The sequence below is a fragment of the Mesocricetus auratus genome, unplaced genomic scaffold (genome assembly GCF_017639785.1).
Source record: "Mesocricetus auratus isolate SY011 unplaced genomic scaffold, BCM_Maur_2.0 Super-Scaffold_100003, whole genome shotgun sequence".
Lineage (NCBI taxonomy): Eukaryota > Metazoa > Chordata > Mammalia > Rodentia > Cricetidae > Mesocricetus > Mesocricetus auratus.
In genome coordinates, this window is record NW_024429188.1 from 38,791,012 (window position 1) to 38,817,243 (window position 26,232).

Genomic DNA, 26,232 nt, shown 5'->3' on the forward strand with positions numbered 1-26,232 from the left:
AAATTATTTTAAACTAAGCAGTAAATATCTGTATACCACATAAATAAGAGATTATCAAGAATAAAATTTTAGCAATTAAACGTCATTAAAATAAACTAAACACTAGAATTTGTGGAATGTAATTGAAGTAAAATGTACAGTTTAAGTATTCTAGAATCTGCAAAATAAAAGTATATACCAAATATTAAGGGTTAATACCAATTGGGTATAAATTATTCCAGAAAAATATTATAAAATTCTTAAAATTATTTCTATTACCCAAACAAAATAAGTAAATAATGAGCAAGGGAAAGTACAAATTAATTTACCTCTTGAATAAGCATAAATATATATATATAATATTAACATCATTGATTTTGAAATATGAAGTTAAATGCAAAATATTACAGTAAACCTTACCACAGAATTAGGGTTTATAGGGCATTAAAATTTTAAAGAATATAATTTCCATAACATTAGAAATATATCCAAAATTATGACTATTTTCTAGTTTCAGTAAAGTATTTGATAAAACAGAAATCACAATGTGTCAGCAGGGTAAAAACAACTGCAATATAATCCTGAACTTGATAAAAAGTAATTAAGAAAAATTAAAAGTTACCATATTTGATGCTAAAAATATAAATTTGTTTCCTTAAGACTGGCACTTGAATTGCTTATTTAATAGTCATCATTTAACTGGAAGTCTTAGCTCTTCAATAAGTCAAAATTAAGAAACAAAAATTCCTAACACATTTGGAGGATGAAAAAAAAGGTGTCTTTATTTGCAGACATTATGATAACATTTGTGCAATATCCTAGATGATCTCAACTTATCTAAAATAAAAAGTGAATTTAATGCTCACAAAACACAAGATCATTGTAATATATATTACAATATTTATGTTTCCAATATATTTCCAAATGCATATAACATAAATGTTATTACTAACGTATAATCAGATCTAAATAAAAGATTTGAATTAAATTTAGAAATTCATGTTTAATGCCACTTCATTGATAGTATTTCTATTTTTTTATTTAAATTAGAAACAAGTGCATAAGACCGAACTAGACTCCCTTAGTATAGGTGTCAATGGTATAACTGGGGCAATATATGAGGCCAATGGCAGTGGGACCAAGATCTAACACTAATGCACAAACTGACTTAGTGTAGACCATTCTATATGGAGAGATACCTTGCTCAGCCTAGACACAGGGTTGGGGGGGAGAGGTGCCTTGGTCTTGCATCAACTAGATGATAGACCAGACTTAGTAGGGTTCCTATGGGAGGCCTCACCCTCTCCGTGGAGCAGATGGAAGGAAGGGGGGAGTAGATGGAGTGGAAGGAGAGGAGGTAGTGGGAACTTGGATTGGAATATTTAAAAAATATAGAAACAAGATTGTTTTACATGTCAATCCCAGTACCCTCTCCCTCCCCTTCTCCCCTGCCCACCACTAACTCCCTATCCTATTCCCTTTCTGCTCACCAGGGAGGGTGAGGCCTTCCATGGGGGGAATCTTTAAATTTTGTCATAGCCTTGGGAGGAGGGCCTAGGCCCTCCCTCCCCCTTGTGTCTAGGCTGAGATGGTATCCCTCTATATGGAATGGGCTCCCAAAGTCCATTTGTATACTAGGGATAAATACTGATCCAGTGTCAGAGGCCCAATAGATTGCTTAGGCCTCTTGACACCCACGTTCAGGGGACTGGATCAGTCCTGTGCTGGTTTCCCAGATATCAGTCTGGGGTCCATGAGCTCCCCCTTTGATGATCAGAGCCATGACACTGATGTCGGGGAAGTATGTCTATAATATTTTATTTGAGAGAGTGAAGCGCTCTGCTTCCTGAACCTTGACCAGTATCTAAGAGAGCAGGGTCCTCTCCTGTCCCCTCAATTATCCCGGGTTTCTCCCACATACCTGTGACCACACCCATGAGACCTCTCTCTACACCCCTTGTTCAGCTCAGATGTTTCTGTGGGTTTCACCAGCCTGGTCTTGACCCCTTTACACATCATTCCTCCCTCTTTGCAACTGGATTCCAGGAGTTCAGTTTAGTGGTTAGCTGTGAGTATCTGCTTCTGCTTACATCAACTACTGGATGAAGGTTCTAGGATGGCATATAAAGTAGACATCAGTCTCATTACTAGGGAAAGGCAATCAAGGTAGCAGCTCCACTACTGATTAGCTTGATAGTTGGTGTCATCCTTGTAGCTCTCTGGACAATTCCCTGGTGCCAGATGTCTCTTTGCACCTATAATGGCTCCCTCTATAATGGTATCTCTTATCTTGCTCTCCTCTATTCTTCCCCCAATTCAAACTTCCTGCTCCCTCGCATCTTCTTCTCACCTCCTGTTCTTCCTTTCTCTTTCTCCTAGCTCCGTCTCCCCTTCCCCAATCTCCCAATTTGCTCAGGAGATCTTGTCCATTTCCCCTTCTCTCGGAGGACCATGTATATCCCTCTGAGCATCCTCTTTGTTTCCTAGCTTCTCTGGCAGTGTGGATTGCAGGCTGGCATAACTTTGCTATATGTCTAAAATCCACATATGAGTGAGAATATACCATGTTTGCCTTTATGTGACCAGGTTACCTTGCTCAGGACTGTTTCTTCTAGTTCAATCCATTTCCTGAGAATTTCAAGATTCCATTTTTTTTCTGCTGAGTAGTACTCCATTGTGTAAATATACCATATTTTCTCTGTCCATTCTTCAGTTGATGGGCATCTAGGTTTCTTCCAGTTTCTGGCTATTACAGATAATGCTGCTGTGAACATAGTTTATCATATGTTCTTATTGTATGAATGTACATCTTTTGGGTATATGCCTAAGAATGGAATTGCTGGGTCTTGTGGTATACTGATTCCCATTTTCCTGAGGAATCTCCATACTGATTTCAATAGTGGTTGAAAGAGTTGGCACTCCCACCAGCAGTGGAGGAGAGTTCCTCTCTCTCCACATCCTCTCCAGCATAAACTGTCCTTGGTGTTTTTGATTTTAGCCATTCTGACAGGAGTAACATGGTATGTCAGAGTTGTTTTGATATGCATTTCCCTGATGACTTAGGATATTGAGTACTTTCTTAAGTGTCTATCAGCCATTTTAGACTCTCTATTGAGAATTCTCCATTTAGTTCTGTATTCCACTTTTTATTTGGATTATTTGATGTTTTGAAGACTTGCTTCTTGAGCTCTTTGTAAATTTTGGAGATCAGCCCTCTGTTGGATATGGGATTGGTGAATATAATTTCACATGCTTTGGGCCGCTGTTTTGTCTTGTTGACTGTGTCCTTTGTCTTACATAAGGTTCTCGGTTTCAGGAGGTCCCATTAATTAATTGTTGATCTCAGGGTCTGTGCTACTGGTGTTATATTCAGGAAGTAGTCTCTTGTACCAATTCATCCAAGGGTACTTCCTACTTTCTCTTCTAAGAGGTTCAGTGTGGCTGGATTTATGTTGAGGTCTTTGATCCATTTGGACTTAAGTTTTCTCCATGGTGATAAACATGAATCAATGTGTAGTCTTCCATATGCCAGCACCATTTGTCAAAGACGCATTCTTTTTTCCATTGTATAATTTTAGTTTCCTTGTCAAAGATCAGATGTTCATATATGTGTGGGTTGATATCAGGTTTTTCAATTCATTCCATTGATCTAACTATCTATTGAAGTTTTCAGGACTATAGCTCTATAATACAGCTTGAAGTCAGGGATGGTGATGCCTCTGGAAGTTCCTTTATTGTAGAGTTGTTCTAGCTATCCTGGGCCATTTGTTTTTCATATAAATGTAAGAATTGTTCTTTAAAGATCTGTGAAGAATTGTGTTGGGATTTTGATAGGATTGCATTGAATCTGTAGATTGCTTTTAGCGAGATTGTAATTTTTACAATGTTGATCCTGCCTATCCAAGAACATGGGAAATCTTTTCATTTTCTGGTACCTTCTTCAATTTCTTTCTTTAAATACTCCAAGTTCTGGCTATACAGATCTTTCCCTTGTTTGGTTAGCATTACCCCCAAGATATTTTATGTTGTTTGTGGCTACTGTAAAGAGTTATATTTCCTCAGTCTTCCAGGGGCGCACTCCTGGCATCTAAGAGGACCTGCCCATACAGGAAAGGCATCAGCCCTTCCAGGCCCCAACCTCCTGCAAACCCAGCTTCAGGTGAGCTTGTGTCTCCCTGGGACTACTCCCCACCCCCCACTGCCCATTCCCCATCCCCTCAATCTTCTGGGGGCCAGCTCCTGGCATCCAGAGGATCTGCCCATACAGGAAAGACACCAGTCCATCCAGACACCAACCTCAGGCATCCCCAGCTTCAGACCCCACCCTCCAGCATCCTCATCTTCAGCTTCAGAAAAGAAGGAGACCAGGGGAGACAGAAAGACCCCATCTGCACCGACTGGAAAAAGAGATGGGAAGAAGTCAGAATAAGAGCTCACTCAGCAATAGAAAGACCAACATGACTCCAACATAATCTAGAGACTCAATGCCACCAAGACCTGAAAAGCACTACATAAGGGAAGCAGAAGAGACAGACCTTAAAGATTAATTTATGAAGATTATAGAGACTCACAAAGAGGAAATGAGGAAATCCCTTAAAGAAATAGAAGAAAAAAACAAACAAAAATACATGAAATGGGAGAAAAGGCAACTAAAAAATTCAAAAAATAAACGAATCTCTCAAAGAATCTAAAGAGTACCAAGAAAAACAACCAAAGAAATGAAGGAAAAACTCAAACAGTTGAAGGATTGAAAGCTGAAATAGAAACAATAGACAAAACACAGAATGAGGGGATGCTGAAAATAGAAAAGCTGGGTAAATGATCAGGAACTACAGATGCAAGTATCACCAATAGAATACAAGAGATAGAAGAGAGACTCTCAGGTGTTGAAGACTCATTAGAGGATATACAGTCATCAACCAAAGAAAATCTCAAAACCAACAAATCCCTAACACGAAATATCCAGGAAATATGGGACACTGTGAAGAAGCCAAACCTGAGAATAATAGGTATAGAAGAAGGCAAAGAAATACAGCTCAAGGGTATAGAAAACATATTCAACAAAATCATAGAAGAAAACATCCCTAACCTAAAGAAGGATATGCCTATGAAAATGCAAGAATCTTACAGAACACCAAATAGGCTGGACCAGAAAATGAAGTCACCTTGCCACATAATAATCAAAATATCAAACCTACAGAATAAAGAGAAAATATTAAGAGCAGCTAAAGAAAAAGGCCAAGTAACATATAAAGGCAGACCTATTCGAATTACACCTGACTTCTCAAAGGAAACTATGTAACCCAGAAGATCCTGGACAGATGTCCTATAAACGCTAAGGGAACAAGGATGCAAGGCCAGACTACTATATCCAGAAAAGCTTTCAATTACCATAGATGGAGAAAACAAAGTATTCCATGACAAAGCCTGATTAAAACAATACATATCCATGAATCCAGCTCTACAGAAAGTGCTGGAAGGAAAACCTAGACCCAACAAAGATAACTACACTCACAAAGACACAAGAAATAGTTAATCCCACTTTACCAAACACCAAAAGAAAAAGGGAGGAGAACCTATACACAATAACTCCACTAAAAATAAACCAAGCACAAATAAGAATCATCTATCAATGGTCATTAATATCACACAGTGTCAACAGCCTCAACTTGCCTATAAAAAGATACAGACTAGCAGAATGGATTAGAACACAGAACCCATCCTTCTGCTTCATACAAGAAACACATCTCAATGTCAAAGACAGACATTCCCTCAAAGTAAAGGGTTGGGAAAAGATTTTCCAACCAAATGGACCCAAGAAACAAGTGGGTGTAGCAATCCTAATATCTAACAAATTAGACTTCAAATTAAAATCAATCAAAAGAGATGAAGAAGGACACTTCATATTCATCAAAGGAAAAGTCCATCAAGATGAAGTCTCAATTTTGAACATCTATGCCCCAAATAAAAAGGCACCCACATTCATGAAAGAAACATTACTAAAGCTCAAATCGCACATAAAATCTCACACACTAGTAGTAGAAGACTTCACCAATCTGCTCCCACTGCTATACAGGACCTCCAGACAGAAACTTAACAAAGAAACAAAAGAACTAATAGAAGTTATGACACAACTGGGTTTAACCGGCATCTATAGAACAGTACTAAGAGGAAAGTTCATAGCAGTAAGTGCTCATAAGAAGAAACTGGAGGATAGTCACATTAGAGAATTAAAAGCACAAGTGACAACTCTAGAACAAGAAGAAGCAAACTCATCTAGGAGGATTAGATGCCAGGAAATAATCAAATTGAGGGCTCAAATCAATAAAGCCAAAACAAAGAAAACAATACAAAGAATCAATGTAACAAAGACTTGGTTCTTCCAGAAAATCAACAACTTAGACAAACCTCTACCCAAACTAACCAAAAGGCAGAGAGAGAACATGAAAATTAACAAAATCAGGAATGAAAAGGGGGACATAACAATGAACATGGAGGAAATCCTGAGAATCTTCAGTTCATACGTTGAAAACCTATACTCTACAAAATTTAAAGGAAATTGACAATTTTCTGGATAGATATAACTTACCAATATTAAATCAAGGGCAGATAATCAATTTAAACAGACCTAGAACCACTAATGAAATAGATGCATCCATTAGAAGTCTCCCAACCAAAAAAAGCCCAGGCCCAGATGGCATCAATGAGGGATTCTACCAGAAATTTAAAGAAGTGCTAATTCCAGTATTCCTCAAAATATTCCACACAATGAAGCAGGGGGTTCATTGCAAAACTCTTACTACAAGGCTATAATTACCTTGGTACCCAAGCCCCACAAAGACACAACTAAGAGAGAGAACTTCAGACAAATCTCCCCCATGAACATAGATGCAAAAATACTCAATAATATATTAGCAAATCAAATTGAGAACACATAAGAAAAATCATCCACCATGGTAAAGCACGCTTCATCCCAAGAATATAGGGATGGTTCAACATACAAAAATCTATCAATGTAATTCATCAAATAAACAAACTGCAAAAGAAAAACCACATGATTATCTCCCTCCATGATAAAGATCCTGGAGAGATCAAGGATTATAGGAACAAACCTGAACATAATAAAAGCAATATACAGTAAATTAACAGTTAACATCAAACTAAATGGAGAGAAACTCAACACAATTCCTCTAAAATCAGGAACAAGACAAGATTGTCCACTTTCTCCATATCTCTTCAATATTGTACTTGAAGTTTTAACTAGATCAATAATACAACAAAAGGAGATCAAGGTGATACAAATTGGAAAGTAAGAAGTCAAACATTCACTATTTGCAGATGATATGATAATTTATATAAGTGACCCGAAAAACTCTACAGAGGGAATCCTAAAGCTGAAAAACACCTTCAGCAAAGTGGCAGGATGCATGATTAACTCAAAAAAATTCGGTAGCCATATTATATACAGACAATAAATATGCTGAGAAAGAAATCAGAGAAGCATCGCCCTTTATAATACCCAATCTACAGATTCAACACAATCCCCATCAAAATACCAGCACAATTCTTCACAGACCTTTAAAGAACAAAAATTAGTTTTATACAGAAAAACAAAAGACCCAGGATAGCCAAACAACCCTGTACAATAAAGGAACTTCCAGAGGTGACACCATCTGTGACTTCAAGCACTATTATAGAGTTACAGTCTGGAAAACAGCTTGGTATTGGCACAAAAAATAGACAGGTAGACCAATGGAATTGAGTTGAAAAACCTGATATTAAATCACACACATACGAACCCTTGATTTTTGACAAAGAATCTAAAATTATAAAATGGAAAAAAGAAAGCATCTACAACAAATGGTACTGGCATAACTGTATATTAGCATGTAGAAGACTGCAGATAGATCCATTCTATCACCATGCACAAAACTTAAGTCCAAATGGATCAAAGACCTCAACATAAATCCAGCCAAACTGAACCTCTTAAGAGATAAACAGGGAGGTACTCTTGAAGGAATTGGTACAGGAGCCTGCTTCCTGAAAATAACACCTGTAGCATAGACATTGAGATCAACAGTTAACAAATGGGACCTCTTGAAACTGATAATCTCCTGTAAGTCAAAGGACACAATTAACAAGATTAAAAGGCAACCTGCACAATGGGAAAAGATATTCACCAACTCCACATCTCACAGAGGGCTGATCTCTAAAATTTACAAAGAACTCAAGAAGCAAGTCTAGAAAATACCAAAGGAGCCAATTAAAAATTGGTGTACAGAACTAGATAATTCTCAACAGAGGAGTCTAAAATGTCTGAGACACTATTGAAAAATGCTCAACATTCTTAACTATCAGGGAACTGCAAATTAAAACAACTCTGAGGTACAATCTCACTGCTTTCAGTATGACTAAAATCAAAAGCACCAATGACAATTTAGGCTGGAGAGGATGTGTTGAGAGGGGAACACTTTTCCATTGCTGGTGGGAGTGCCAATTTGTACACCACCCACTTTGGAAATCAGTATGGAGATTGCGCAGGAAAATGGGAATCAGTGTAACACAAGATCCAGCAATTCCACTCTTAGGCATTTATCCAAAACATGCTCATTTATACAACATGCACATTTGTTCAATTATATTCATAGCAACATTATTTGTAATAGCCAGAACCTGGAAACAACCTTGATGCCCCTCAACTTAAGAGTGGATAGAGAAAATATGTTACATTTACACAATGGAATACTACTCAGCAGAAAAAAAAACAATGGAATCTTGAATTTTGCAGGTAAAGGGATGGCACTAGAAGAAACCATGCTGAGTGAGGTAACTCAGTTAAAAAACTACAAACATGGTATGTACTCTCTCATATATGGATTTTAGACATAGAGCAGGGGATTGCCAGCCTGCAATCCCACTGCCAGAGAGTTTAGGAAACAGGAGACTCCTTAAGAGACATGCATAGCATCCCAGAGAAGGGAAATTGGACAAGATCTCGTGAGTAGATTGGGATCATGGGGGGGGGAGGGGAGAGGGAGCTGAGAGAAAGAGAGGGGAGAAGAAGAAGTGAAGGAGGACATGGGAGAGCAGGAAGGTTAAGTCAAAGGAAGAATGGAAGAGAGCAGGATGAGAAACACCATAATAGAGGGAGTCATATAGGTTTGAGGAGACATCTGGCACTAGTGAGATTTCCAGAGTTCTACAATGATGACAACAACAACCAATCTAAGCAATATTGGAGTGGTTACCTTTAATGCCCTTCTCAGATAATGAGACTGATGAAAGCCTTATATACCATCCAAAAGTCTTCATCCCATGGCTGACGGAAGCAGAGGCAGACACCCACAGCTAAACATTGAACTGAACTACTAGAACCCATTTGCAGAGAGGTAGGAGTAGGACAAGACAGGGCTGGTGAAACCTACAGAAGCAGCTGTCCTAAACAAGGGGGTGCTCATGAACCCCGGACTGATGGCTGAGAGGCCGGAATGGGACTGATCCAGACCCTCTGAATGTGGGTGTCAGTGAGGAGACCTCGGCAATCTATGGGGCCTCAGGTAATAGATAAGTATTTATCCCTGGTGTACAAATGGACTTTGGGATCTCATTCCACATGGAGAGATGCTCTCTCAACCATTGACATATGGGGGGTCTTCATATTCTGTGGAGGGGAGTGGGTATGGGGCAGGGAGGCTGGTATTTTGGTGGGGACAGGGAAGGAGGGGAGAGGGAGGGAGCTGGGACTGACATTATGAAGCAGGCTTGTTTCTAAGTTAAATAAAAAACACAAAAAATTCAGGAACTACTTGGAGATATCTAGCCATGAAATTTTATATCATTGTCAAGACAATAATTCCACATTACATTGCCACAAAGAGTCATGTTTTAATGATGCAAGTCTTTATTCACACAGTGTTTCTAAGTAAATCTACATTGTTCTCAACAAATAACTGAAAACAAAAAAGAAACTAGAGGTCATTTACATGGCTTTTTTAAGTACTTTATTTGTATTATAGGAGTATAGGGAAACTGGTGTTAACATTGATTTATTGGGCAGCAATTGTCTCACCCAATTCTTTCTGCTACTGAAATCTCTTTAGATGAGGGAGACATAGTTTTCCTACAGGCAGTAGGCATATTGTACAATGACTATAAATTACTTAGCCACAGTAGATCTCATGCCTTAATTATATTGACTCTCCAATTACCTTTTCTTCTCTCAGAGCCCCCTCACACTTGTCTATTTTCTCAAATGGCTTGCTTTCAGTATATTTATGGTGTTTTTTGTGGGTAAATTGTTTCACATATGAGAGAAAAGATGTGATATTTTGTGTGATGTCTTTCTTCCTGACTTTACTTCGAGGAGCATTTAAATAGTCCATAAAAATATAAATTCAAGCCGGGTGTTGGTGACGCACGCCTTTAATCCCAGCACTTGGGAGGCAGAGGCAGGCGGATCTCTGTGAGTTCGAGGCCAGCCTGGTCTACAGAGTGAGTTCCAGGACAGCCTCCAAAGCCACAGAGAAACCTTGTCTCAAAAAACAAAAAAAAAAAATATATATATATAAATTAATTAAACCTACTCATTTCCTGGATGGGGAGTGAATGATGAACTCCCTATATCCAAAGACTGTTGGCAATTAATTGTTACAAGTGTAAGGGCATGCCATTTTCTTCTGTGATATCATAACTCAAAAGAAGTAACTAGCCCATGTTCCAGTAAGTCACACCCTACCATTCTCATTCAACCAATGATGATTAAAATCAGTGGGGAAGGAGAGGGACCTGGAATGGATATGTAAAATACGATGGTTTTTAATTTAAATGAAAAAAGGAAAAGGAAAAATATTTTTCTTCATGGGAGTCTGACTTGGGAACCAAACTTCTCTTAAGGATAGATTGCCAGACCAGTAGTAGATGGACAACAGAAAACAAATAAATCACATCTTTTGAGGTTCGTTGTCTCATAATGTCAGCACTCTTGTTTTTGTTTTTTTTCAATGAGAAGGCTTTAGGGAAGTGATTAGAGCATGAGATACCTGACTTAAATGTTAATGACATGAAGGGCTGATCTTTTGGTGTCATAATTGGGAGGTAAGGAAAATTAGGAAATAGGGTGTGATTAGAGGAACTAGATCCTAGAGAGTGTCCCTTACAAATGTATGTGTTGCTCCCAGTGCCTTCATGTCTGTCTCACTTTGGGATGAGCAGTGTTTCTACAGTACATCCTTCTGTCAGAATGCATTATCTTATCAAGTGGGAGCAACAGAGGCAATAGACATTCATAGAACCCATTAAAACTGAGAGAAAATTATTGTACCCAGGCCTGGACAAATGACTCAGTAAAGTGCTTGTTGAGTAAGCAAAAGGAACTATGTTTAGACCCAGAGTATGCAGACAAAAAGTCAGGTGTAGTGACAGGTACTAAACAATTTGCTTATAACAATTCCTAATCTATTCAATTTGCAGAGATAAATGTGGATCTCAAAATATTGTGTAGAAATTCCACATTGAAAAGTTCCCACTGTGGAAATGAAGGTAGCTATACTCCCATGCAACTCATGACAATATGGGAAAGAATACTGGGGCAGAAGGATTCCAACTCAGGCCAGCATGGAATACTTAGTGAGGGTGAAGATAACATCGACTACATAGTAAAAATACATAGCATTAGGTACATAGAAATTCGTTCTCAAAAAAAATTTCCTCCATTACTGGTTGGTGGTTCTCCTTGCCATTAGAACTTAATGTCAGCACAGCTTTGTCTTGCTTTTATTCCCAGATCTAATTTAAAGATTCTTTAGGAAAATCTAACCTGAAACTGATCTGATACTTTCCCAGCACCTCAACTCTCCTGCTCTCCAGCATGTTGCAGCAAGCCCTTCTTACTCACAGACCGCCTTATCACATTTCATCCATCTGTCCTTCTCACCCTGATTCCCAAACTCCCGTCCATTTATCCTTCCTCACTTTCCCCCAACCCCAATCCATGAGCCATTCCGACCTTTACCTCCACCTTCCCCACATCCAGCCCATCTGTCCTTCTCCTCTTCCCTACCCTCTCTGTGCCACACAATCCATCCTTCCACTCTCTCCCTCCCTCCTGCTCATGCCACCCATCTTCCCCTCTCCTTACTCTCACCCCCATCTCCCCGCCATCTGCCCTTCTCTCACCTCCACACACCCAATCCATTTGCCCTTCTCATTCTCACTCCCCATCTGCCCTTATCCCACTCACTTCCTCTTCTCTTCCACCTGCAAACCCCACTCCTAGTTACCCTAGTCTGAAAACTGTACGGTGTTTATCTAGAAAAGACTGGAGAGGGATAACTTCAATCAAAGTAATAAATGAAACACAATAGATAAAGAAAACCACAAGGTTTATTATTATGATCATGGAATTGCATGTTGAAATTACATGGCATATCTCTGGGTCCACTCCCGAGCTAATTTATTATACTTCGCTAAATCTGTGTGGTAAATCTTCGCAATTTCAGGAACCAGAGGATCGTCTGGGTTTGGATCGCACAATAGAGAGCAAATAGAAAGTAGTACTTTGGAAATTGTGAGTGCCGGTGACCACTTAGAATTCAAGATGTCGAGGCAGATACTGCCATTTTTGTTTATGTTGGGATGAAAGATTCGGGTAATGAAAGAAATTTGGGGGGGCTTGAAGGGGTAATTGATGGGGAAGTGGATCGAGAGGAAAAATACCCCTCCCTGATAGGGGCTGTCTTCTGGGCCCATTATAGTTGCTTGCCAGTGGAGCAGGTCATCTGCAACTGGCCCTGCCGAACACTGTGCCGGGGGATCTTGATTCATGGCAGACAACTCCTTCCGAATTCTCTTAAGTGCCACCTTCTCCATAGTAGGTTGAACTATCTTCTGTGGCAGCTTATGATGACTCTGTTCAGCCTAGGGTATAGAGAGAGATGAGAAAATGATGTATGATTAGGCTGAGTCAAGTTATTAAGGCATAATTCAGAGACAGAAGAGGCAGGCAGAGAGCCAACGGCTGGAGATCTTAGCTCCTCAATTCTACCTGAAGATTTTGGGTCAGGATCTGGAAAATCCGGTGGAGTTGCTGGGAGGCTGTGATCCCAGGCGGCAGAACAACTTCTAGGAGGCACAGCTCCGCAGAGCATTCAAGATCAGGAGCACTCAGCTGCCTCCTGCTGGCGATATTGCTGGAGAAGAGACTTGAATGCCTGGATAGCTGTTCCAGAGTACACTGTGAGGTCACAAAGAGCCAAATGATGAGTGATAGACACGTGGGGTCAACGTGGGGTCATGTGGGTGGAGCTTGGATGGTCAATAAAGAGTCACTATGAGGTCAGCATGGGTGTTAACTTTAGAAAATTTGCTAGAGGAGCATAAGCAAGCAAGTAAAAATGACTGAAGCTGGCTGTGCCTCAGGGCCTCTCTCAGCTTTTCCTCTTTGAGCTGATAAGTAGAGTCACAGTGAATGTCTTCAACCCATTCAGAATTAATCAATCAATTCCCCTTGACTCATTTCAATGGCTTTTTAATTTTTGTATTTTTACGTTGAACACACTATGGTCCTTAATTTTATATATTTTCTAAGGATGACATTCTCTAGTGTAAACAACTTTAGGGAATATACTATTGAGAATACCCTTTATAAAGTAAGTATTGGTTATATGCTTAGGAATTTTAATAGAAATTAACGTCCTCAAAAATTCAATTTGAAATTAAAAACACAAGTTTTAATGAAATTCTGGCAGCAAATTGGGGGGGAAGGCATTGATTTCTAGCATTTAAAAGCAATGAATTTAATGCCAATATAGTAGTTATAACTAATAATATAACACTGCATCTCTATTATAATTTCACTGAATGATCAATATCTCTCTTACTTTTTAAAAAGTACTCCTGTAAAGGATCTACCATAGGGCATATTTGTCTATGTATTCTTTTTCATTCTGGAATATTCTCATAACTGTCTGATTGTCTTCCATTGGTACTTATGAAGAGTGCAATCCAAACCCTTGACTAGTATTTCTCAGTCTTAAGGACATTGCCATTGATAATGAACTCAGACAATTGGGAAATGAGGAAGAGGAAATTGGGACATGAAAGTAGGTTAATTTTTGTATCTTGAAAGATTTAAGAAAGTTAAAACACTATTATGTGTTATAAGAAGGATAGGCTTATTTTCCTTGAGATTATAATCTGCATTAATTTACTTTCATGTACGGAAAACCTACATTCCCCAAAACCCTTTTTTGGAGGGGTGTATGGTGAGAAGCTGACAAATTTTTGTAAAAAAGAAAACAATGATTTATTTACTTAAAAGACAAGTAAAGAAATGAGAAGATAGGGAATATATTGTAGTTTTCTTTCTTTTTAGTCTATTTTTTAAACAAGGTTCCACTAAGTTTTCCTGACTTTCTGGTCACAAACATTACTATGTAAGTAGATCAGGCTGGCCTACATAGATCCATTTACCACTGACTTCAATAGAATTATTGACTATTTCCAATTAAGATATTCTATGTGTATGCATATATGTGTGTTAGCCACTGAATTATTATTAAGCAAAATATTAATATGAAACATATTTATATTTCATTTAAATTAGAAACAATTTTATTTTACATATCAATCACAGTTCCCTCTCCCTCCCATCCTCCCTTGCACCCCAATGACCCCCCATCCCATCACCCATCCACTCCCCAGGTAGAGTGAGGCCTTCCATGATGGATCATGAAAATCTGTCAAGTCATTTGGGGCAGGGCCTAGGCACTCCCCTGTGTATCTAGTGTTGTTAAAATGTTTAGGTTTATCCAGTAACGAGACACAAACTGTGACTCAACGATCCCAAGTGGAGTTTATTGGTAGACAGGGAGGGAAAGGGGGTGAGAGGTAACGGACCTGTGCAAAGCTGAGAGAGAGACAGATAAGATATGAGAGAGAGAGAGACAGAGAGAGATGAGAGTAAGAGAGAGTAAAAGAGTAAGAGAGTGTAAGCAGGCAGGGGTCAGTCCTTTAAAGGGGTCCTTTGCACCTGCGTGGTTCTCACAGAACTGTGGGCTGGCCAGAGTGTTGCCTGAGTGCATCTTGCCAGGTAACAGGACAGGCCAGCGTAGTGCCTGAACCTTTCATCTAGGCTAAGAGAGTATCCCCCGATTGGAAATGGGCCCACAAAGTCTGTTCATGCACTAGGGATACATCCTGTTTCCACTGCAAGTGTCCCCATAGACTTCCCAGGGCTCTTACCTGACACCCATGTTCAGGGGCCTGGTTTGCTTCTATGTTGGCTCCATATCTGTCAGACTGGGGTCGAGGAGTTCCCACTTGATCAAGTCAGCTGTTTCTACTGGTTTTCCCTTTGTGGTCTTGACCTCTTTGTTCATCACTTATCCCTCTCTGTAACTGGATTTCAGGAGTTACGCTCAGTGCTTATTTGTGGATCTGTGCTTCTGCTTCCAACAGCTACTGGTTGTAGCCGCTAGGATGGCATTTAAGGTGGTCATCAATCTCATTATAAGATAAGGGCATTTAAGGAAGCCTCTCTACTAATGCGTAGGTTTCTAGTTGGTGAGATGGGATGGGGAGAGAGGGAGAATAGGGGAAGGAATACACGAGGACTGAGACAGACAGAATAGAGCAGGGCAAAAAAGGAGATGTGTTGATAGAGGGAGCCAGTACAGGTTTGGAGAGAGGTCTGGCACAGAGGAAATGGTAGGGGATCCACTGGGATGACCCCATCTAAGGATTTAGGCAGTGGTGGAGAGGCAGCCTTTGATGCCCTTCCTCTATAATGAGATTCATGACTACCTTGGTTACCTCTCCTAGAGCTTTGACCCAGTAGCTGATTGAAGCAGAAAAAGGCATCCACAGCTAAAAAGTGAGCCATACTCCCAGAATCCAGTTGCAGTGAGGGAAGAGAGATGATTAAATGAACCAAGACGGAACTGGATATACCAACAGAAACAATTGACCTGACCTAATGAGAACACACAGACCCTAGTCATAATGCAGGAAAACCAGTATTGGCTAGAACAAAGCCCTCTGAATATGGCTGTCAGCTAGGAGACCAAGGCAGTTTATGGAACCTCTGACACTGGAGCCAGTGTTTATTCCTAGGCCACAAATGAAGTTTGCCCATTCCCTATGGAGGGAGACTATTTCATCCCAGATACAGAAAGGAGGGCCTGGGCCTTCCCCTAAATAATGTGATAGACTTTGATGATACCCAGTGGAGGGTCTCATTATCCCTGGGGAGTGGGTGGGGGCCGGGTTGGGGGAGGGTTGGGGGAGTGGGATGCGAGAGTGAGTGAATGGGGGGATGGATATGTAAACAAGAGCATTTCCAAATAAAAAAATAAAACTTTATATGTGACATTTCTATGTCTGATGAAATTTTGGAGAGCTTTTATCCCAGTAAAGTATACATGGCACTATTCATTTATCGTGTTAGTGGATTTGTGTCATTATTAAATCTGACCAATGGCTCTTAGGTTCACTAACGCAAAAGAGCCACTTCTAGAGGTGAAAAGTCAAATGCTATGATAAGTCATAGCTCTATATGATTTGAACACTGAAAAATAACCTTAACTTGGACCACAATATATTTACAATGGCATTGTTTTGTTGCCCATTTATTTATTTTTGTCACAAAAGACTAAGTTATGTACTTAAAACTTCTGTTGCAAGCTTTGTCAATGTTACAGCCACCAATGGGGGCATCATTATAAGAATGTGAAGCCAGAAACCCATGCCTAAGCGCCACTGCAGTAATTATGTGCAGAGGCCTCTGACTCTGCTGACAAGTTTCCCTTTTTATCTTCAGTGAGGTAGATAGTAGGACCACTGGGCCCAACCCTCGTGACTTATAACAGTGGTAACTTCTGTGCTTACAAGTTTATTCAGCTAAGTGAAAACTCTTCACTTTAAACCAGTGCCTGTAGGCATGATTTTTTGTCAAATAGCGTCTTTAAATCTAGTAATTATTAATTATTAAACTTTATGAAATTGTGAATTCATTGTTTTGATGTTTTCTAACCCTCCATACTAATTTTAACTTATCATGACATATCCTGAACAACCAAAAGATAATCCAAGGTTAGTGACAGATTTCCTAAACCCCAGCAGTTACAAAGTTTGGCATTATTAATTCTGGTAACTTAGAAGTCACATTCTTAAGTCACTGCCAGGGCTCATCAAGAAAATATCTTTCAAAAATAGAAAGAAAGAAAGGAAGAAGAGAGAAGAAAGAAAATAGACTTCTTCAAAATTTGGCACAAATAGTTGCTTTGTGGTTCCCCTAGGTCTACTACTATTTACCTTTTAAAAAATATTTGTAATATAGTGTTCTAGTTATTTGCCTTCCTGGTCAAGGATGCTTCAACTCAGTTCTGTGATTTCTTTGGATTCATCTTTCCCAATCTTTCAGTGATTTAGCAAGACTGTTCATTCCTGAATCCTGTAGAGTAGGTCATATTTCAGTGCTATAATTTATTTTAAATTGCACTTTATTTCATGCGTACTACTGACTTAATTCATACATTGAAAATATTTATCCTAGGAGTTTTGTAAATACAAAAAAATGATTAGTATTAGAGTGTATTAGATTGGCCCCACTTTTAAATGCTTTATAATTATCTCTTGATAGATTCTTTGATATTTAAGAAGTAACCTGTAGGGGTGAGCCCCACAAAGCTATCCACCCAAAAGGGGCAGAGATATGGAAATTTAGCACTGGTGAGGATAAAAGGAAGTGAAAGAAAAAAAGAAGCTCTCTTCTCTTCTCCCCTGGATGCCTGCCACGTTTTCCGTCCTCTCAGATTGTATGTAAATAAATATATTATATTCCATATTGCATTGACTTCCCTTGTCAGCTGGTACCAGGCTCTGCAATTTTTCTGTAATTTGCATAATACAATAGAGGCTGCAACTGACTGTGTTGCTGGACTCAGTTCTCTCAGCTAGCTTCCTTAATGCTTGGTTTACTAAAGCTGTTTCTGCTCTGCATTTTGTGGCCATTACATGAATACTTGGAAATCCAGTTTTTCAGTGTAGTACCTACATGTTAAGTAGATGCTACACCACAAGTACATAGTTTATATAGAAGACAAAGGACAGAATTTATGATGCTGTAACAGTTTATGTTAAGCTGATTTCATATTATGCCAGTACAGTTTATCTGCTGTAAACAAAAAGTTGTCTACACCAGTGTTCTCCAGTATCAGAACATATGACTTATAAACTATCTTGCAATTGTTTCAAATAAGAAAAGCTAGTCCTTGTTTTTACAGTGTAGTTTTAACTTTAAGACTGATAGTTTATACTTATCAGTATTATTTTTAAGCAGTAGTTTTAAAATTATTTCTATGTAGATCGTATTTTACTTTTGGGAATTTCTTTTCTAAAGAAGGAATAGGAAGACGACAATACAAGAACAAATTCAATGACAGAAAAACCAATATGATGCCTCCAGAGTCTAGGGCCAGTACACCAGCAAGATCTGAACATCACAACACAGATGAAGCAGAAGAAAACAACGTTAAAAACAACTTCATGAAGATGATAGACACCCTAGAGGAAAATGAGAAAATCCTTTAAAGAAATAGAAGAAAAGACAAACCAAAACTTGCAAGAAACAATTCAAACAGTGCAAGATTGGAAAGTTGAAATAGAGACAATAAAAAAACACTGTCTGAAGGAATGCTGGAATTGTAAAAGGTGAGTAAATAATCAGGAACTACAAATGCAAGAATAACCAACAGAATACAGGAGTTAGAAGAGAGAATTTCAGTTGTTGAAGATTCACTAGGAGAAATAGATTCATCAACCAAAGAGAATCTTAAGTCCAATACATCCCTAACACAAAATATCCAGTAAATATGGGACACCATGAAAAAGCCTAATCTAAGAATACTAGGGATAGAAGAAGGTAAATAAACCCAGCTCAAAGGTGCAGAAAACATATTCATCAAAATCATAAAAGAAAACTTTCCCAACCTAAAGAAAGGCATGCCAATTAAAATATAAGAAGCCTTTCTTTATTTCTTCTTGACCCATGAATGGTGCAACTGAATGTCTTTCAATTTCCATGAGTTTGTAGGTTTCCTGCAATTTGTGTTGTTGTTGAATTCTAACTTCACAGCATGGTGGTCTGATAAGATATAGGGGGTTATTCCAATATTTTTGTACTTGTTGAGGTTTGCTATGTTGCCAAGTATGTGGTCTATTTTAGAGAAGGTTCCACGTGACTCTGAGAAAACAGTATATTCTTTTGTGTTTGAATGGATTATTCTATAAATGTCTGTTAGACCCAACTGAGTCATAACTTTTGTTAGTTCCACTGTTTCTTTGTTAAGTTTCTTTCTGGCGGTCTTGTCTTTGGTGACAGTGTGGTGTTGAAGTCTCCCACTATAACTGAGTGACTTCATTGATATTAATCAAAGCATTGAAGTAAAAACTTTAAAGATCCCAAATAATTTTTAAAGAGAATAGAATACAATATGCATGGACTATTGCAGTCAACATTTTGTAGATGTCAGTTGTTTACAAATTCATCTGAATTTTCTATCCAAACTCAGTCAAAATCATATACCTGTACACGAAATAATTGATTCTAAATTTAATATAGAATGCAGATGTTCTGTGGTAGTAGAAATGTGAATATAAAGAAAAACTAAGTAAAAGAAATTACAAAGCTTCATCTAAATTTGTATAAATTTAGTGTGATAGGATTGTATCTGAATCAAAGGAAATAAAAGTATCCACCAAATGCAATACGGACTCTAGAACCTCAAGTATACTTTCATAGTAAATTGATTTTTGGCAAAAACATCAGCACAATACACTATGGAAATAATTCTGAACAAATAGTGCTGCAGTAAATATATAATAAATATATAAATAAAATGAATGTAAACATGTACCAAACATTTCAGGCACAAAATATTTAAAGAGACACCAAAATCCTTATACCTAAAGTTCAGAGAACATTTCAGAAGAGGAGGGAGGACTCAGAACCAGAGGACCAAGATGTCTGCTGGGAGATGCAATGTGGTAGGTGCAATCTCACAGTATTCCGTGTGTGTGTGTGTGTGTGTGTGTGTGTGTGTGTGTGTGTGTGTGTGCGTGTGTCGTGCTTCTTATGTGTACATATGCTTAGGTCTGATCACTTGGGTTAGGATAACCCAGCAAGGGCTCATCCCTAAAGACTGATTCTCAGTCTCAACAGCCATTAATTTCCTATAGTTCTTCATCTAGGTGTGGACCTTCTGAGATTTCCTTCATCCATATACGCATGTCAAATGGTATTATGATTGTGGAGGTCTTGTTTAGGTGACCATACTCTCAAGATAGTGTGGATCCAGTTCTATATCATGTATAAAGGCACCGTGTTGTATGGAAGTAGTCATAAATTTGAGAAGTGGGGAGGGCTACAGGAAGAGTGGGAATTAAAGAGAAAGGATTGAAACTGTGTAAGTAAATACAGTACTATTTTATAAAATTCTAATAAATGTATGTAAAAAAGGAGGTCACACAGATTTCCTAGGCATTTCTATTTTAAAATACATCACATATTTAGTAAGAAAGAAGAATATATTAATTATTCTCTGCAGGAATTTATTAGAAGAAACTTAGGAAACATTAAAATAATAAACAAGGGACAAAGAATATAGCAAATAATACCCACTCTACAACTGCTTGATTCTATGAGGCAGTGGTTCTCAAACCCTTTGACGAACCTCTGTTTCCAAAAATATTTACATTATGATTCATGACAGTAACAAGATTGTAGTTATGAATCAGAAACGAAAATAATTTTAGAGTTGGGGGTCACCAAAACACTAGAAACTGTGTCAAAAATAAGTGAAGAAGTAAAATCTTAGAAACCAGAACAGTAGAGTACAGAGTTTATTCCTGAAGTTTCTGCATAGTAATGAGTGATGGGCTTGAGTTGTGTGTTTATGGAAAGTTTGACCCCTGTCCTCAGACAAAGGGAAACTTTCAGAAAATGTTTGCTCTATTTTCAGTATCAGATAACCAAGAGGAGTTAGAGAAAGAAAGGAGAGGGAAGGAATGAGAGTTAGAGATAAGAGAGGGCAGAGGAGAAAGAAAGACAGAGATAAAGCAAGAGCTAGAGAGAACTAGAAAGACAGAAAGAACAAAGCTGCTGTCTATGCAAGATATACTCAGTAGAGGGCAAAACTTTTAAAAACCAAATGGATATATTAGAAAGTCAAAACTACAATGAACTCTGTACTCATCACTGAACAGATTTATAGTCCAACTAGAGATGAATCATAGAGTTCATATCACAGATTATTGTAGAATAGCACTTTTCCTCCAACAATCAGCAAGAACAGTAACAAAAAGCTATTTTAAAAAGATTTCTGGGTCATCAGCTAGGAGACATTAGGGGCAAAGGGTTTCCTTCCGTGGCACACTCTGTTAATACACAATAAGTCATGACTTTATACTGTGAGACCTGCCTTACCTGTAGAATACCTACAGCATCTACATTGGTGAGAGAGCAGAAGGAGGTCATTTTTACACTTTATTATTTAAAATCTAATTTCTATTCAGATGCCCAGGTTTGTCCAGCCGTATTTTTGTTTTTCTTTACCACTTGATGCTCATGTATATATATATATATATATATATATATATGTATGTATATATATAATGATGTTATATACTATCACATATATCATATTATATAGTATCTGTATGTATGTATAAAATTTTTTGCTTTGTTTTCTTAGATAGGATTTTCCAAATCGTATGGTTTGGGACCTACTGATGAGGGTTCACTCCTCTTCAATCCGTCAAGTGCTGGTATCATTTCAGGTTGAGTTGTTACATTTCTTTACCCCTTCTTTTATATATTTTTCATTGTTGTTTTGTCAGTTTTTTTACTTTTCTAGTTTTCTTTTGTCTCTAATAGTAATTTCTTGCCTTATTATGCTTATCATCTTTATACACTTGGCAACTAAAATATTACTACATAACATATGAGCCTTTAGGTTCCTTACCCATGAATTACTGAGGCTAAATGGGTGATTATTTTAGGAAAAGTTGTTAGAGAGAGCTATTTCATTTTATTTTTATCAAATGAAAGGTATTTTATATTTTATAAGGCTAGTAGACAATAGATTGGTTATGTATCCCCAACATAATATTTTTATTATCTGGGAATTTCATTCAATGAACCCTGATCACACTTGCTTCCAATTCCTCCCAAGTCCACCCTCCCACCTTTGCACTCTCCCCACAAAAAAGAAAAAAAAAACATCAAGTTCAATTTGAGTTGCCATACACTCATTGGAGAAAGGTCAAACTCCCAGTGAACAACAGAGGGGGCATTTTTAAAAATTGACTATGCCTGTATCTTCATATTGGGTTTGTGCATCACTTATGATTACTTTTACAGTAAGCATTCTACTCTTGAACATATATCAGGATTACAGATAAGTACCTGAGCAAGTGGACTGAGGATTTAGCTATTGAGCTAAACATGCAGTCCATCAGGGTGAAATGACACTTATTTGATTACAACCAGATTTCATTTGAAGTATTACTTGAATTAAATACTTTATGTGAAGGAATGCATGAGATTTGGAAAATCCAATCAAGTACCTGATTCCAGACATATAATTAACAGTTACAGATATATAATTAACCAAAAAGAAAGCATGCAAAATCAAGGAAACCTGATTCTTTTGATAATTATCAGTCCCAAAATAATAGATTCCTCTGAGAATGTATCAGGTAAAATTTCAGACAAAAATTTCAAAGAATTATTATAAATCAAAGAAGTGAATAATCTCCTGTATAAATTCCAAGAGTATAAAAACAATGAATTGAATGAAAAAAACTGATTAAAGGGAATGAAAGAGTAAGTAAATAAAAAATACTTCAAAAATTAAAATGGAAAGTTTGAAATTAATAACTCAACCAAATCAAAGTCAGTGGAAATCCTCAGCAGCAAAATTAATCAAGGGAAAGACAAAAGAAGCAAAAATAAAATATTAAGAAGATATAAATAGATGAAATATATATGTGGGACAAGATTAAAAGATCCAATTTTCAGATTACAGGTTCTACCTGTTACTGGAAAGATCATAGACCTTTAAAGAGACCCTACTGCTGACATTTTTCTAACCATTATTCTTAATCCCACACGTAAGTGTAGCTCTCAACACTCATCAAAGAAACTTATTTTTGCAGCTGATGTCACCTACTACAGAGATCAAACCTGATCAAAATGCAGAAAACAATTGACTAGGGGCATCTATTCCCAATCAATACATTTATAGTACTCATCCTACATCTAAGGTTCAGGGAATATTTTGGAAGAGGAAGAAGGAATATTGTAAGTTCTTGACAACAAAGGCGTGTGTTATGAAATATCCCTCCTATATATTACAGAGACCTGATAAGTGACAACACTGACTGGCATGCCAACATGGATTGGGGAACTCTCCTAAGTCCCCACCAGACCCTGTTGTTAGATGAAGAACTATTAGCAATGGATGGCATCTCAGAGAGGGAGAATCAGTCTCTCCAGGGACAAGATCACCAGTAGTTTATCCAATTCAAAGAAGTCAGCTCTAAACTCATGAGCTACACTAATCAAACTTAGCAGGTAATAGTTATAAATGTATATGTATATGTATATATGTATATGTAACAGTAATAAAGAATAAGATGCCATGTATTTAAGAAGGAGTAAGGGGGTGGTACAGGAGAATATGGAGGGAGAATGATGTAAAATAAAGGATTTATAAGAAACATTTAGGAGATAAAAATTAAAATGTTTAAAAAAGATATCATACATAGCAACCTATCAAAAACTATACAAGGCTCATCTATATTACATCCATTCTGTTTTGTTTAGATAAAATTCTAAATTTTTATTAATAAAATCAAGATGATATTTGCATACACAAGTAACTGCACGTAACAATTAAGAAACCATTTTACTTGAAAAAGAAATATACATGTATTTACAAAATACAGTGTTGGATTTGTTCTATGTTGATCATAATATTAAACCTTCAAGTCAATATGTTTTTTATTTAGACTAAAATTTAATTGAGAGAAAATAGTTATCAGCTGTATTCTATGACTATTAAGATTATATGTTTTTGTGTGCTTCTTTGAGGGGGAGTTCATTATTTTTTTTCATCAAACTACTTGAAACAATCCATTGGTTGCCACTTCATTCATTTTGGCCTCATTTCACAAATATCCCCCAGATCTGTCATGAAAGAAAAAGTTAATAACCAGGTTCAAATCCAAAATGAGATTAGATTCACATTCATGGAAGGGAGCACAAGTTTTAAAACTTGAAAAGAAGCCCTTCAAGGGTCATGTAATTGCAATGGTGGTATCAAAAAAATTATCACTGCCACATACTCCTCATTTGAAAGGCAGGTGCTGCAATGCCACAGGGAAGTGCAAAGTTATAAATGGTGACATGCAAATGAGTCAGGAGAGCACATATATTGGTGTTCTGCTGCCCCATTTGTTAATGGAAAATGCAACATCAGACAGCACGCCTTTCATGAAGAATGACATATCTAGGACACTGGCTGGGATTTATAGTCAACCATCTTTCTGCTGCCTCATTGGCTTTTACATTTCATTTCAATTTCCACTTATAGAAAAGAAATCATGGTGCATATATTAGCATATATCTCTGCCTTGCTTCTTTTGGCTGCTTCTTTCACATATGATTTTTTTTAATTTAGCTAATTTATTTATGTGATGGTTCCCGAGATCATGACTTGCAAAATATCTTGCCTTTCTCAAAACATCTCCAATACAATACCCTGGTTAAACAATTGATCTGTACTTTGAATTCTGCCTTGACTTTAACACCCCCTCTCACTTTTTTTTAATTATATAGTTCAATTTCAGGGTTTTTTTTCATTACCTAGAGGAAGGTTTAAAAGAGTAAATAAAAAAAATGACATCCTTCATGGCTAATATATAAAAGGTATGATAATGAGAATCACTTTAGTTTTTCCTATATTAGAACATTAATTCTTAGGAAAGGGGCATTATTCATATTTAATCAGCATCTTGGAGATGTCATCTGATTCTTTTGAATCGTGCCAGCTTCTATTCTGACCCAGTTTTAAGATTTCTATGTTAATTAACTTTCAGTTTTGCCTGCAAATAGAAAATCAAAACCACTTTGAATAGGCTTTCTGTTATTATTATTAGTCTAGTAGATTCAAGCATTTTATTTTTCCTTTACCAGTAGCAATAGCGGTGTCAGAAATTAGATGCCCTGCATCAAATTAATTAAGGTAAAATGTCATTTACAGGTGCTGGCTTTTTTGCAAATCTCTAAGACAATGCACAATGTCAATAAAAATCAAATTGAGTTCTTAATTGTTAACATTTCTGTACATGATATAATGGTAAACTTTTAATAATTGCTTTACATAAATATAAGGCCAAATTCCATTAATAATTAAACAGCATTAAAACAAGTAATGGAGGCCCTTCTGCTCACTCTTGAAACAGTAATATTTGGGAAGCAGAGGTTAGTAGGAAGGAATCATGTTGAATCAAGAACAGCTAATAATGACAAGATAGAGGATCTGACAATTCAAAAACTTGCTGATGGACACAAAAGGCTTCTATAGGGTGGAAAGGAGGTAAAGAAAGGCAGTGGACCCAAGACTTCATGCTGAACAAGGTCTTTCTCATCGAAATGTTAAGAGTCTCCTTTTCTCCTGCCTACAGTATAAGGAGCCTTTACCTCTTGTAACTAATTTCTTGACTTTCAAACAGATAAATTACTTTTCTGCAAGTTTATCTATGTGTTAGTTGTTTTGTGAAACTGAAGATGACAAAGGTCACTTGATGTTTTGTGTCTCTACATCATTTAGCTCTAGGTAGGTCCAAGTGGGTAAACATAAAAGGATTAGAGAACATGTACAGAAATTGTTCTGTCTAAGATAACTTAAAAATGCTGCCCTGTACAAGATACAAAGTACATTTTCTTTTAAATGTCTAGTTTCAATAAATATAGTGCTTATATACTTCCTTTTTTAACTCTCAGAAACATTTTATTCTCTTTTCACATTTTAAAACCTATAAAGCATTGATCTATCATTTACTTGGCAAATTCTACAAAATCTTCCATTATAGCAATCAGATATTTTTTCTAGGAGCAAACACAAAACAGAGGGATATTTTTCTATGCCAAAGATGAGAGGTGTTTGAGTAGCTATATTTTATGAAGAGGAA

The 26,232-nt window shown here is 37.3% G+C and overlaps 1 protein-coding gene across 1 annotated transcript; it reads right to left on the bottom strand.

Moving 5' to 3' along the window:
- Positions 1 to 12,357: 12,357 nt before the first annotated feature.
- Positions 12,358 to 13,211, bottom strand: LOC121139832 (ubiquitin-conjugating enzyme E2 D3-like). The gene is made up of 2 exons (XM_040743833.1): positions 13,022 to 13,211; positions 12,358 to 12,894 (listed from the first exon to the last, which is right to left on the bottom strand). Exon 2 carries the CDS (start codon positions 12,844 to 12,846, stop codon positions 12,394 to 12,396), a length of 453 nt encoding a protein of 150 aa, XP_040599767.1. The 5' UTR covers positions 12,847 to 12,894; positions 13,022 to 13,211; the 3' UTR covers positions 12,358 to 12,393.
- Between the last annotated feature and the right edge of the window lie 13,021 nt (positions 13,212 to 26,232).

Excerpts from the sequence above, each read along its gene's own strand:
- LOC121139832 (XM_040743833.1), bottom strand. The coding sequence starts at position 12,846 with ATGGAGAAGGTGGCACTTAAGAGAATTCGGAAGGAGTTGTCTGCCATG.